General features: G+C 40.4%; 1 protein-coding gene across 4 annotated transcripts in view; it reads left to right on the forward strand.

Annotated features, from left to right (window-relative positions):
* The window catches only part of JAK2 (Janus kinase 2), a 115,622-nt gene that overhangs the window by 84,150 nt on the left and 16,676 nt on the right, over window positions 1–14,796 (forward strand). For 3 of the 4 annotated variants that reach the window (XR_010793665.1, XM_066613342.1, XM_066613343.1), the window contains 9 exons: window positions 1,382–1,520; window positions 3,198–3,349; window positions 4,882–5,032; window positions 6,940–7,076; window positions 7,161–7,350; window positions 9,226–9,350; window positions 12,314–12,486; window positions 12,743–12,860; window positions 14,675–14,788. Coding sequence is in view for 3 of the 4 variants with exons in the window: in XM_066613342.1 (XP_066469439.1) it covers window positions 1,382–1,520; window positions 3,198–3,349; window positions 4,882–5,032; window positions 6,940–7,076; window positions 7,161–7,350; window positions 9,226–9,350; window positions 12,314–12,486; window positions 12,743–12,860; window positions 14,675–14,788 (1,299 nt within the window). In the remaining variant the exon portion in view is untranslated. The remainder of the gene's footprint in view (window positions 1–1,381; window positions 1,521–3,197; window positions 3,350–4,881; window positions 5,033–6,939; window positions 7,077–7,160; window positions 7,351–9,225; window positions 9,351–12,313; window positions 12,487–12,742; window positions 12,861–14,674; window positions 14,789–14,796) is intronic. The other variant, XM_066613344.1, reaches the window with a different exon arrangement.

Raw genomic sequence — 14,796 nt, forward strand, 5'->3', positions numbered from 1 at the left:
TAATGTAGATTTATTTAAAGAAGGGTGAAACTTTTATAGCAGCAGTACTGTTCCCAGAAGCAGTACTTGAACGGAATCCACAATCTACTGTGGGTTGTCTTTTCTCTGTAGGGCAGTGGCATACCAAAGATAGGGCAGGGGCGGCAGCAAGTGCCACCAAAGGGGGTGTCCACATTGCATGTATGTTATTGTTACTGTGCATTGTTATTTCTTTACTCAGCATGTGGTTGGTCTGTGGAACTCCTTGCCACAGGATGTGGTGACGGCATCTGGCCTGGATGCCTTTAAAAGGGATTGGATAAATTTCTGGAGGAAAAATCCATTACGGGTTACAAGCCAAGATGTGTTTTTGCAACCTCCTGATTTTTGAAATGGGCTATGTCAGATGCAAGGGAGGGCACCAGGATGCAGGTCTCTTGTTATCTGGTGTGCTCCCTGGGGCATTTGGTGGGGCCACTGTGAGATACAGGAAGCTGGACTAGATGGGCCTATGGCCTGATCCAGTGGGACTGTTCTTTCTTTCTGAAACCTTTATTGGCATATCAAACGATTAACAATTGTACTTTACAATTGACATGACAATTTGCATAACACTCAACAATTTAAACAGGATACTAGAATTATTTAAATTCTAACAGCGTTACTTTAAGGATCTCGGATAAATAACCAGCAACAGCTGCAGTTAGGGAATCACAAACATCACTCATAAACTTGGAGAGAATAATATCAGAGGGGATAAGGTCAGAAGGGATCCAAGAATCAAGGTAATGATTCCGAATATCAAAGTGTGCTGGGCAAAGAAAGAGTATATGAAACAAAAAATCAGGAGTCTCATGACAAAAGAGACAGAGCCTTTTCTCCCGTGGAATGTTAAAAAAACGGCCAGAATGAACTGCCGACGGGAAAATATTGAGGCGAGCTAACATAAAGGCTCGTCTATGTAATGGATTGGTTAATGTATAAAAATAATTAGATGCATGATTAAAGGATGGGGCCAAACCAAGGGAAAGAAGGGAACAAACAGAATTGAGACTATTACTTAGATAATTGAATTCAAGTGCTAAGAGCCAGTGGGGCTGTTCTTATGTTCTTATACTATGGAATCTAAAGAACACTTCTGGACATTGAAGACAATAGAACAAACTTTCCTTTAATGTGCATTTTGGAGTCCAATGAAACTTTTGTTCAAGTTTCACTACATTCCTGAACACACTTGCTTCTAATTCAGTTTCCACTGAAAAAGGTTAAAACTTGCTTTTCTGTTTCAAGTTATATCTTATGATCTTACCATAAGATATACGTAAAAATGTCTGCTTGAAATGCAGTGAAATGTTGGTGATTGATTTGTGTTAGCAAAAAAAATGCTCTTTGTCTTTATTAGGAGGATAAAAACCTTGTTCATGGAAATGTGTGTGCAAAAAATATCTTGCTTATCAGAGAAGAAGATAGGAAATCTCGGAACCTTCCTTTTATCAAGCTTAGTGATCCTGGTATCAGCATTACAGTTTTGCCAAAAGACAGTAAGTCTCTGACTCATCCATTTCAGCAATGTGTTTGCTGCCTTGAAAATGTCAGTGTTGGTTATCTCCTTTTTCTCATTGCACTGATAAGTGTATTGCATTGATATTTATTTCACCATTCCTTTTTCAGAAGCCCTGAACCTTCCACAAGTGTGGGGCATGCTATAGTATCCTGTTTCTAAGTTATTTTACAGTATAAAGCAAAGTCTTATATGCCACAAACCTGTCTGTCCCATTTTAAGCACTGTAACTCTTAAGTATGAGAGAGAACACATGGCATAATGTAAATCTAAATGTGAACTCTTGCAGCACTTAAATAGCTTAAAACAATGAAGGTTTCAACAGAGACCCGAAAAGGCACTTGTGAAACTATAGTACGTACATTTAAAGCAGCAGTCTCCAAACCACAGACTACTGCATCTGGAGAAAACCCTTGCCATGCTGTGTGGCACTTACTGTTCCTCTCTGCAGCCTCTGATCTTTCAAACCAATTTGCTCAGAAACTTATGCCAGACAGCCATTGCTGCTGCCCAGCACCCCAGCAGGCTGTGCACCCCAATTTCCGACCAGAAACAGCTGCCCAGCATGTTCCTGAGTAGGTTGGCTCAAAAGATCAGAGGATGCGAAGCAAAATGTTAAGTGCCACGCAGCATGGGCGAGACTTTTTCCAGATGCCAGATCTGGCCCACGGGCTCGGGTTTAGCACTTCCCAATTTAAAGAATTTGAATAGTTAGTAGCAGGAGGGAGAGAGTATGTTTTGTCAAGCACTTCAAAATGTCAGTTTCATAAAATGTCAGTTTTGTGGTCCAAGTACAGCCCTTGGACTTGTAGGCCTGCATTTCTGCCTTGTGATCAGCAGCACACATACACATATGACTAATAATTCATAATAGTAGTAGGTACGTCTACTTAAATTGGAAATCATGCTATCCTTAACCAAATGTATTTGTTCCCTTTGCAAGGTTTCAGAGACACTGAGGTGCCTTGGCAGATTTTTTAAAAAATATGTTTAATCATAGAAAAATCTTCAAAAATCTTCTTAATTTTGATTTTTATCACTATATCTTTTTAGAAGAGGTTCATAGGTGGTGTTTCTGTTTAAAGGAAACAGTGAAGTCCCAAATACTTCAACACATAACATAACTGCAGTGACTAGAATCCAGTGGTTCTAAAACATGCATGTATTTTTGCATGCATTCTGCTGTAAGGAAAATGTTTTTGTGTGTAATGGAGTCTAATACAGAATTGCAGAACATTTGGCTATAACAGGACTGAAAAGCCCTTTCATGTTATGGGGCCTGTCTGTTTATAGTCTGTATGTTCACACTTTTAAAATACAATACAGGCGTGTCCCTGTATCTGTGGGGGTTCTGTTCTGGAACCCCTCTGGATAGCTGAATCCATGGATAATAGGGAATGCCTCCCTACCCTCCAGAGGCGAGGGGAGCTATGCACCCCTCACCTCCCAAGTGTCTTCTTAGCCCGGCAGAGGCCGCCCACGGCCTCTACCAGACTCAGAAGATCCTCCAGAGGTGAGGGGAGCAGAGTGGATACAGGAAACAGATATGGGATCTGCGGATACGGCCCCCCCGTACTACTAGTCTTCATGTTTTTAGTCACTTCAGTATACTATAGACTTCCCAGTAATAAATAATTTTGTTTTCCTTTTTATCTAGTTCTTCTTGAGAGAATCCCATGGGTTCCACCTGAGTGTATTGAAAATCCCAAGCAGTTGAATTTGGAAACAGACAAATGGAGTTTTGGGACCACTCTGTGGGAAATCTGCAGCGGGGGAGAAAAGCCTCTTAGTGCACTGGATTCCCAGAGAGTAAGAGCTATATGGAGTTTAGTATTGCTGTTTTTTAAATACTTACAATAAATTGCATTAACTTCCACTCAGAACACCCAGAGACAGTTTCTTCAGGTGAATCCACAATAAATGTAATATTCTGGAAAGTGTTCTTGGGATGTATGATATTCTCTCCACCCTCCAACTACATTGCAGCAAAGGGAGGTTCCCATTCTTTTCATTGCAGGTCAGCTGTGATGATTTCTTTAACACTGGAACAGTATTTGTATTTCAGAAGGGAAAAAAAGATAGGCATTAAACATAACCCTGGGAGCATAAACAAACAAGTATAACCTTTCATCAGTGCATGCATCATTCTTTTTTAATAATCATTATTTCTAGAGCATGTGCCAGACATATTATGAAAGATAAAAAATCCATAGTCATCTCTGCTTCACAGTCTTAAAAGATATTAAATCTTACAGAACATTACAAGAGGGACACTTGTGGTAGAAAAACATGGAAGCATCTCTTGCTGTCATGTTTGATGTGACCCATACACTTACTGTAGTAACTCTAGAAATTAGGTATTCAGTCTAGTTCAGATTGAATACCTAACCTTCAGTGCCTGCAAAATACTTGGAAAATGTGAAGCAAACTTAAGGAAAAAAAGCTAGTTTCTGAGCTTTGAGCGATACTTGTGTCATGTGGCTTTAATAATTGAAAGATGGGGAATAAATGTACATTCTTTTGTAACCATGATTGTTACAATCTTGGCATTCTTAATAAAACCTGAACTCTTAAATCCTCCAAAACATACACAGGGCTGAATGGACGTCAGTATATCATCATTATTGGAATGACTACCTTGGTTTGGACTTTAGCTTCAGTATATTGGATTTCAAATGGTATCCAAGTCCTGACTAGATTTTACTGGAATTTTTTTTAAAGATGCAATAGATCTCTTGTAAATCTGTATATGTTTTTAGATTGCTTCACAATAATTCCGTTTCCTTGAAATGACACTGGCGTGCCACGAAATCTTGATTCTTAAAAAAGAATTTAAAAAAAAAAACTTATCCGTTCCATTGACTTAATTGGAACATCTCAGGCCTGGTGTATGTGTTCTAGTAACATGGAGAATCTTGTTTTTGTTTCATGGGGCAACCAGTGGTATGTAGTGAGCTGGTTGCCACCAGTGGCTGACTTTTTTGGTCTTTGTACTGTTAGCATCATGGAAATCATGCTCTTTCGAATGTGAATAAATAGGCTCCCTGTGTGATAACTACATCAGAGAGGTGTAAAATATTCATTGCCCTTGAATCCATTTGTGTTTCCATGTAGCTGAAGAACTGCCATGTGAATGTTAGAGTGGCCTTCACTGAGAAACCTAAAACCTCTTAATTAACTGCATAAGAACCATTGATATCTAGTTGTTGCTTGCTTGTGCTCTCTCCATCAGAAGCTTAACAACTTCCCTGTGTTCTTTAAAGTATCGTGCTTGTTCCAAAGTTGCTTTGAATTGTCCTAAAACTAATTTGTCATGATTATTGCTATTTCTTGAATTCTAGAAGGTACAGTTTTACGAAGACAGGCACCAGCTTCCTGCTCCCAACTGGACAGAACTGGCAAATCTTATAAACCACTGTATGGATTATGAGCCAGACTACAGGCCTTCTTTCAGAGCAATCATACGTGATCTTAATAGCTTGTTCACTCCAGGTATGTTAATGTGGAAGAAAAGGAAATGATTGAGGGGGAGAGGCAATCTGTTTTCCTGTCTGCTATTAAAGCAAGTCCTGTGATCTACCCAGAAGTCATAAATTGCATTGACTGACCTGCCTTGCAGTGAGTTTCTGGTTTGATTAATAATAATAATAATAATAATAATAATAACTTTATTTCTACCCCGCCTTTCTCCCCGAAGGGACTCAAGGCGGCTTACAACATATTAAAAACAATTTAAAAAACAAATAAAAACATATTAACACATACTAAAAACAGCAGTCAGAGTAAAAAAAAAGGTAAAAAGAGCATAGAGCAGCAGCAAGTCATAAAAGAATCAGGCCTGTAAAAAAATATTAAAAGATGTTAAAAAGATGTTAAAAGGCCAAGAACTCAGAAGGCCTGTTTAAACAGAAGGGTCTTCAGGCCTTGCCGAAAGGTCTCAAGAGAGGGAGCCATTCTTAAGTCAAGGGGAAGGGAGTTCCATAGCGTTGGTGCCACTACTGAGAAGGCCCTATTTCTTGCAGCCGCCCCACGTACCTCCCTAGGCGGCGGCACTTGTAAAAAGGCCTTCTCTGATGACCTGAGAGGGCGAGCCGGATTGTACGGGAGCAGGCGATCTCTAAGATACCCTGGTCCAGAGCAGTATAGGGCTTTAAAGGTCAATACCAGCACCTTGAATTGGGCCCGGAAACGAATGGGCAGCCAGTGCAGCCGCTGGAGAAGCGGACTGACAGGGTCCGCTTGATTTATTTATTTAGCCAAACAGCTCAGTCCCTACCTCAGCCCCAGCCCCACACCTATCATATAAGGATTATGCAGACCTACCTTACAGGGATATTGTAAGAGTTGAAAGATAATTTCCTAATACCTGTTCTTTCCTCCTCCCCCTGCCCCAATTTAACCAAAATTATTGAACCAATAATTATTGGTTCTAGTATCTGCTCTGAGTGTGTCTTTTGAATAAGGGGAAGGGTCTTGCAACTTTCCTGAGAGAAAATACAGGACTGCAAGTTTGTAGTCCTTTAAGTTATGCTATGCCATTCAGTGCCATTCATATAGAACAGGGGTGGGCAAACTTTCAGCTTTAAGGATCCTGGACTTTTAACAACTGTGTAGGAGAGAGAATTTTGGCAGGTGCAGCTTGTCATCTGTCTCTGAAGTTGAAAGTTTGACTGTCCCTGATATAGAACACTGAAAGACTCTGTGCAGTGTTTCTCAAACTGTGTGTTGGGACCCACTAGGTGGGTCACAAGTCAATTTCAGGTGAGTCCCCATTCCTTTCAGTGTGTATTTTCTTTTTAATATATTAGACTTGATGCTACCCTGGTATGTGACTGCATTTGGGGAAATGTGACAGATCTTTAACAGGCTACTATGTCTGTGCTTTTATCAATGATGGTTAGTGAGGCTTACTCCGGAGTAAGTGTGGATAGGATTGCAACCTTTGGTGGTTTGGGGAATTTTTTTTTTTAACAGATCAGCAACTGCTTGGGAGGATCGGGGGGGGGGGAGGTTCTTCATTTTAAATACATTTTTAAACTTATTGTACACCTTTAAAATAATTGCTTATGAATTAATTTATTTGATTTGATGTTGTCTTATGGGGGTGTTAAAAATGTTCCTGCTTGCTGAGGTCACTTCTGGCCATGACATCACTTCCAAGTTAATGACATGAATTCTGATGGATCCCGTCAAAAAGTGGGTTAAAAGTGCTAAAACGTTTGAGAACCACTGCTCTATGGACTTGGCGGCTTCTGTGATCTGTTCCCTAGTGTAACTTGTTCACATTTTTCTTTTGTGGGAGATGCAAATTGTGTTTTCTTCTGTCAACTATCTCTTTCTCTTGAGATATTGTGGAAAGCCTGGTTGATAGTAATTGATCTGTTTTGTGTTTAACCAAGATTATGAACTATTGACAGAAAATGACATGTTGCCAAACATGAGACCTTGGGCTTTTGGATTTTCTGTGGCTTTTGAAGGCAGGGATCCAACACAATTTGAAGAGAGACACCTCAAATTCATACAGCAACTTGGCAAGGTAGGAAGGATGGACTTGCCTTATCACAGGGATATGCAACTTCTTTAAAGCAGCATTTGTTAAGCATTTTCTTTCCTCTTTCAGGGTAACTTTGGCAGCGTGGAGATGTGCCGGTATGACCCACTGCAGGACAATACAGGGGAGGTGGTGGCTGTAAAAAAGTTGCAGCACAGCACAGAAGAATATCTGCGAGATTTTGAAAGAGAAATTGAAATCCTGAAATCCTTGCAACATGACAACATTGTCAAATACAAAGGAGTGTGCTACAGTCCTGGTACATTGTGCCTTTAACTATTCTTCGTTAATAAGCTAGACAGAAGCAAGCAGCCTCATTACAAATTGTCAAATGTTCCCCATAAGCATAATAAACACAGATGTCACAATGGAACCCCCTTAATTAGAATCTGGTTTTAATATAAAACCCCCTTTTATATTAACATTATATTACATCACTTGTAATTCTGGTGTAAAAGTTTAGTATAGTGAATAGAATAGATTATGCTGGATACATATGGTTATGGGGAAGTTCTTTTAAGTACCCATATTAACTTACTTAGCATTTATTGACAACCAGTATACAGTGATCCCTTGCCATCTACAATTTGACCATCCTTGAATGGCGGAGGACAGTCTCTGGCACCCCTGGAAGCCACTTCCGGGTCATGCTCAGCCCTGCAATCCCCTCTGTTGGCCCTGATTTGTTTCAGAATGCATCACGGAAGTGTTTGTGGAAACCCTTCCACCATTCATCCTGCAGTGTTCCGGGACCAAGAGGAGGAGATTGTGGACCTTGGCATGACCTGGAAGTGGCATGACCCAGAAGTTCCGGGAGTGCCAGAGACTGTCAGGCAACCAGTGTATTTTGTGGCACTAAGTTAAGAAAAGTTTTAAAACTCTTGACAAACATTTTTAAATGCTTTTAACGTGGACCCCCATATCCACAAATTTTGGTATTTGCGATGGAGACAGCAACAGATCCCCCCATGGATATTGAGGGACTACTGTATTAGTTATGCTAACTTACTCTTGTACTAAATACCATGATTTGAATAGTGTTGCTGTCCAAGGTAAAGGAAAACCACTTAAGTTATTTTTTTTTTTAATCTTAAAATTTCTTCGTATAAAGGGACGTTTCAGCTGCATTTTTGGGGGGTGGTACTTGGCAGCATTGCCCCCACCTTTAGACTGGAAATGTAGGAGTTCAATTCTATAAAAATAAAATAGAACTGAGCTGCTTCATAGCTTTTTTTTCTTGCTCAGTTTTCCTGTTTATACCATTAATCCCAGAAGGGAAAAGTTAATGAGCTCTCTGTCACTTTTCCCGCAGCATCTCCAGTCGGTTTGTTTGGGATACATGTAGAATTTGAATAGCAATCTGTTGTTCCCCTAGCGTTGCCTGCTGTTCAGCTGGAGATACTTTTTCATTCATTCATTCTCTTTAGAGGAACAGACTATGATTAACTACCTTTACTTAACGAATAGTTGTGTAATGCTTGCTGGCTCTGATGCCAGAGAAAACGTCTTTTACCTTGCACGTATTTAGGCATGCTTGGAAAGACGCGCTATGCGGGCTGAGATTATTCAGACTTCTTTGGAAGCTATTGAGTGATGCTACAAGCAAAATGCTATACTGTACTCCAAAAACAAATAGTCTAATCTGCCCTCTGCAGCCTTCTATTGTATGAACAGAGCCAAGTCCAGTTTATGTCCCACATTTTTTCTCAGTGATGTTCAAAACAGTTAACACTAGTGGTTACCACCCACCAGTTTGAGAACCATTACAGTAATGTATTGGTTGATGTAGCCATTCAGACCATCAATAGTAGAACTTCAACTTTTGGCACTGGCGGTATTAAGCTAGCAGCATGAAATTCTGCTTAGCACCCAGCAATTGTGACTTCCTTTTGAAGTTAATTATTTGACATAGTACAGCATATGTGGAGTGTTCTTGCTGCTAAGAAAAAGACAAGCAGTTAAATTTGACATTTTTCAAAATTCAGCAGTGGAATGCTATGCTTAGTGTGTGACACACACGGCCTGTGCTCTTTACTTATGTCAATTTTAGCTTTTATAGGATGTATTTTGTGTGCTGGAATTTCTGCCAATCATAGTCATTAAATATATGTATTTTTTTAATGTGTTCGGAAAGGCCGGAGAAACCTGAAGTTAATAATGGAATATTTGCCTTATGGAAGTTTACGGGACTATATCCAAAAACACAAAGACAGACTGGATCATAAGAAACTTCTGCAGTATGCTTCTCAGATATGCAAGGTAATAAATTCCACTGTTGCCATTGATGGTCCTGAGCCTTTTGGTGTATTATCAGTTTTTTTTTTTCTCTCTCTGAATGGTAGATTCGAAAGCCAATTTGCCAATGCCTGAGTTAGCATCATTCAGTTAATCAGTATTAGCTTCTCGGTATGTACAGTAGTGATCATATCTATTTTAACATAGGCAAGTCCTATTCAGTAAGTATCCTGTTCATTCGTAACAAACTAGTTGAACATGTATCTCTCCTCAGGTTACAGGAACTCTGAAAAAGCAGTTTCCAGTTGCATGGAAGGAGCCTCTTCTCACTTCCTCCCATCCAGTGGCACAGATCCTCTTTTTTTCCTGTTTAGGTTTCCCATAGCAGTATAAAATTGGTCTCTTTGTTTCCATGTTGGCTCCTCTGATCTTTCTTCCGATTCATTTGCATTTCTCAAGCCTCATGGCTTGTGCCTGTCATCTTTCACCAAAATCATTTAAATGATTTGCTACTAATTTACATTGGCATGGGGAAGATGTCAGTTGGGTACTGGGGGCTTGTCACACAATGTCATGAGTGGTATTGTTTGAGTGGAAGACAATGATGGTTACCGACTCTGTGTAATCTCACCTCTGACCTTTATCTTGGCAAGTTCTTAACTTTTCTTACATTCTTTCAGGAGAATCTGTTAAATCTTCAACTGTCAGACTTGCCAGTATGAGACACTAAAATGCTGAGGAAAAATGGGTTCGTTGTCTGTTTCTTCCACACTGCACATCCTTGGTTGCTTTGCTTGTGACTCCCTTTAGGCATCTTACTATCTCCTGTTAAAAGTGGAATGTTTCAGAATGTTTCAGAAGCTGCAAGACAGTCTTTTTTGCCTCTGTTAGTAAAATGGCTGGCCTAGGCAGGGCTCAAGGTACCCTGCTTTGGTGAGGCACCAAATGCTGCCATGCCCCCATCTCTTCCTGGTTTTCTCTCTCTCCCCTCCCCCACTAATTGCTTGTTTGTTTTCTTGTTGATGTGGCCTGCTATGCATAGGTTCCACTGCCACTGTAGTATCTACTCCACTTCCTCTTCCAAGATCAGAATGTGGATGGAAAAGCCTGGTACTGACCGGTCACTGTCACTGGTACTGACAGTGAGCAGACAGCGTTTGCCCAGAGTTTATCTGAGGAAGAGCAGGCAGTTGGTCTGTGAGGGAGGGCAGGATGCTTCACTAGCCTTATGGACATTTTGCAGGGGCAACTCACTATTGAGATGACGGGTACATATAGCTCCTTGCTGGCAACAATCTTTATTCCAAGTGGCATGATAGACAGCTCATGTTTTGAAAAGTGAGAAGGTTTTCCTTGGATAGTGAGCGTGGTGGTAATACCAGCAGCAAGTTGCTTGCTGTGACTGGGCAAATCTCCATTTGTCCTGTTGACAGGGAATCCCAGCTGCTCCCTGACCTTGTGCCATGTGGCCCTGTCTGATAGATGAACCTCTGATAGAGACATGGTTAGAGAGAAGGGCGAGAGTCAAAAAGAAAGATGGTCTTTGCCCCTGCTGCTTCTTATTCGTGAAGTTCTTTCCCAGGTGTGGCTGCTGCCTCTTTTAACTCAAAGCCCTCTTCAAACTCACATTTTCAGTTAAGCCTTTGGCACTAACCTCTAATCTTATTATTCTGTTTGTAACTAAGGGTGCAATCCTCACCAAATTTCCAGCACTGGCATAGCTGTGCCAGTGGGGCATGTGCTGCATCCTGCAGTTGGGAGGCAGTCATGGAGGCCTCCTCAAAGTAGGGCAATGTTTGTTCCCTTATCTCGGAGTTGCGTTGCCCTTATGGATAATGCTGGAAAGTTGGTTAGGAGAGTGCTGGAAAGTTGGTTGGGATTGCGGCCTAAGTCAAAGTACATGAAGTAATCATCTGTTCTTCCCCCATTTTTCCCGGCATTGCTCTTGCCCTTCCACTGTCTACCCCATTGTGTCTTTTTCTAAAGTATAAGCTTCTTGGGGCAGAGGCCTGTCTTGTAAGGTATCATGCACATTGCCTGCAATTTATAAATAATCTTAGTCCTTCCTTTGCCCTGCCACTGTCACCCCCCAGAACTTAGCAGAGGTCCCTGTTTGGTTTCTGTGATTTTATCCCATTTGGTAACTTGTAGTTCAGTGAAAATTAGAAATGGAGATGAAAGGCTCTGGAATATTTACAATTCTTAAAGGTATAAACCATCCTACCGTGTTTAAAATGTAAACCTTAAGTCATTTTTCCACTGAGATAAATTGGGAAATGTGACTATATGGAACAAAATGTCTTTTCTGTTTGTATCTGAAATAAGATAAATTCAGTATCACTGATAAGTAACATAAGTTTACCAGTCCAGGACATAAAAGAGAATAGGGGAGCTGTGCAAACAAATAAAAACAAATCCTTGGGTAGGAGAGACAGCTCAGACCTTCAGCCTGTCAGTGGGCATCAGAGTGCTACATGGGTTTTGGTGTTTTTCAGGGTCAAGGTAATCAGTGTGTATACCAATATTGTCAGGTGATGCATGGAGCAAGGTTAAGAGCTCCAGTGTACAATAATCTTAGCCTGTTTAGCAACAGACACGATACTGACACCTAGTGGTAGTTTAGTAGATATGGCCAACTTCAGAGGTACTGCTGATGGACAAGCTCTTGTATATTTCATTCTTTTCTGGCAGTATAATTAGCATCTCTTTCATGAACAACCTGGTTCATTGAACTTTCTTTCTTTCTTTCTTTCTTTCTTTCTTTTAAAAAAGGCTTATAAGATATCCATAAAACCAATTAGATACTGATATGAAAATTTATCTCTGAAAAGGATTGGAATATTTATAAATTTTAGAGATCTAAACCCAAACTACCATACTTAAGATTTACATTTTAAGTAATCTAATGTTGATTACATGGCATGTAGTATTTTTCCCTCTTTTTCTTTTATGCACTAATTTAAATGTCATTATGTGTTTACACACAGGGTATGGAGTATCTGGGCACAAAAAGGTATGTTCACAGAGATCTAGCAACACGAAACATCTTGGTGGAGAATGAAAACAGAGTTAAAATTGGAGACTTTGGTTTAACAAAAGTCTTGCCACAGGACAAAGAATACTACAAAGTAAAGGAACCAGGAGAGAGTCCTATATTTTGGTATGTTTTTGTTTGCTGCTTAAGTCCAAAGGTGTAACTGATGGGGGGGGGGAAACAAATGTAATTTTACACACAAGTCTTAGTCCTTTGAACATAATCATGGGCAGTTGCACAGTCCCTAATTGAATTAGGAAATAAGTTGTATTAAAATCCCGTGAAGCACAATGCTCTGGAACAGGCAGGACAGGAGGCCTTAGAATTGTGCCCTTAGTTTTATTGACCTCTGACTCATCCTCTTTCCCTTCTTATGCTACAGGTATGCTCCAGAATCACTGACGGACAACAAATTTTCTGTGGCCTCAGACATGTGGAGCTTTGGTGTGGTCTTGTATGAACTCTTCACATACATAGATAAGAACAAAAGCCCCCCAGCGGTTAGTAAATATTTGTGTATATAGAATATAGTCCTGGAGCATACTAAGTGCTTGGTCACTATTTATGCAAAACAAGATTCCAAATGGCCAGTGTGATCCAGTGTTCTCAGACAAGTCTGTGTCCATGTACAGTTGCAACTTAATGTAGTGAAGATAGAGAGGTCAAGGCAGTGTGTTCTTCTTCTGGGAAAAGTAAGGGGGCTTCTCAGTAATTTTTATGTCATAATGATATTGAAATGTTTCTGCCTATGACTTTCGGTTGTTTAAGATTAAGATTACTTATTATCCAAGAATGTGTGGTTTTATATGTATGATTTTTATATGTGTGATTTTCGTATGTATAGAGTGGGTAAATGCACAGACTGCCTGCAACCAGCTATAGAATTTCCAGTAATTTATAGAAGCTGACTGAGTGGTCTTTTGGCTTAATTTCACTCATTGTGTTGTGGTGTATTCTAAGGGGAGAATTGCAGCAAGGACCAAGTCCTCCCATAATGTTACCTTTTCAGTGCTTGTGTTACTACTTAGTTCAGATTCTTGACACCCTTCATTCAATTTAGAGCTTGTGATCCCTCAGGGATTACATAGTTTAATTGATTATATGAACTGGCATGTCCACATGGGCCTGTACCTGTACTGGCATGTCCACATGGGCCTGTAGTCTCCGGAACTGGCATAATCATGACAGTTCTGTTGTGGACGTGCCGTGATTGCACAGCAATGTGGTAGCTGCATATTTAGACTCCCCATGAAGATGCTGGGTGCTCTATCTGCAGTTGGAGACTGCCACGCAGTCTCCATCGAAACTGCCAGTGGCCATGCACAATCCCACAGTGCCTCCTGAGGGTCTGAACTGGATCCTGTATATGGTGATGTCCCCAGTAGGAAGTGGCTAATATTGCTTGAGATGCTGCCTGTGTCCCCTGTCTCCTACTGTATGTCATCCACTTGAGGATGTAGTCTTCTGCACATTTCAGAATCGGTGGAACTCCAGTGCCATAGACCTATATGTCCCATCCTGTCCCCCCGCTGATACAGAAACTGTGGATATGGGGGACCCTATCTCAGTATCCCCCATGCCCATTCATGTTATTTAGATGCTTACCAGGACAACATGGTTGTTTCTTTTACAGGTCACCATAAGCTTACAAACTTATCATGTGACATGCAGGCAGACTGCAGGCTGCCTGAATGCTTGAAGAGACTAAATCAAATGGACTGCTTCCTATTAACATTCAATGTAGTCATTTCAAGCATTCAGGCTGCCTGCACGTCACGCTATAAGCTTGCTTGCTTATAGTGTCCTGTAAAAGAAGCAAGCATTTTGTCCCAGTAAGCATCTAAACAGTGTTAATGGGAGCAGGGGTTGTGGCCATGAATTCGTGGACAATTGAATCCATGGATACTGGATCCGTGGATACTGGGAGACACCTGTATTAAGCACTTTATTTATAAAGGATTCACAGAATCTACTGTTTAAGCTTAGCACATTGTTATAAATGGAGCAATACATTTTTTGTTTAGAAACATGTAGTTCTTTTCAAGAAGGTTTGTGTCTCCCCTTAGCCCTCACTAGAAAAAACTAGAGGATTTTGTTTGAGTTTCGTAGTATAAATAAGTTTGAGGAATGTAGATATGTCGGTACAGTCCTGTTCTGTTTGCAAGAGTGATGTTCGTCAGGTGTGAAAGATAAACTGTTGTGGGTTATTGTACTCTACTAGGCAAAGCTTTCTACACATAACTTTCTTGTAAACATTTAATTATATATGATGTCATTAACTTTGCAGACATTCAACTTGCAATTTCTATTTCAGGAATTCATGCGCATGATTGGTAATGATAAGCAAAACCAGATGATTGTGTTCCATTTGATAGAGCTTTTGAAGAATAATGGAAGGCTGCTAAGACCTGATGGATGCCCTGATGAGGTATTAAA

Source organism: Tiliqua scincoides, chromosome 2, assembly GCF_035046505.1.
Source record: "Tiliqua scincoides isolate rTilSci1 chromosome 2, rTilSci1.hap2, whole genome shotgun sequence".
In the NCBI taxonomy this organism is placed as follows: Eukaryota; Metazoa; Chordata; class Lepidosauria; order Squamata; family Scincidae; genus Tiliqua; species Tiliqua scincoides.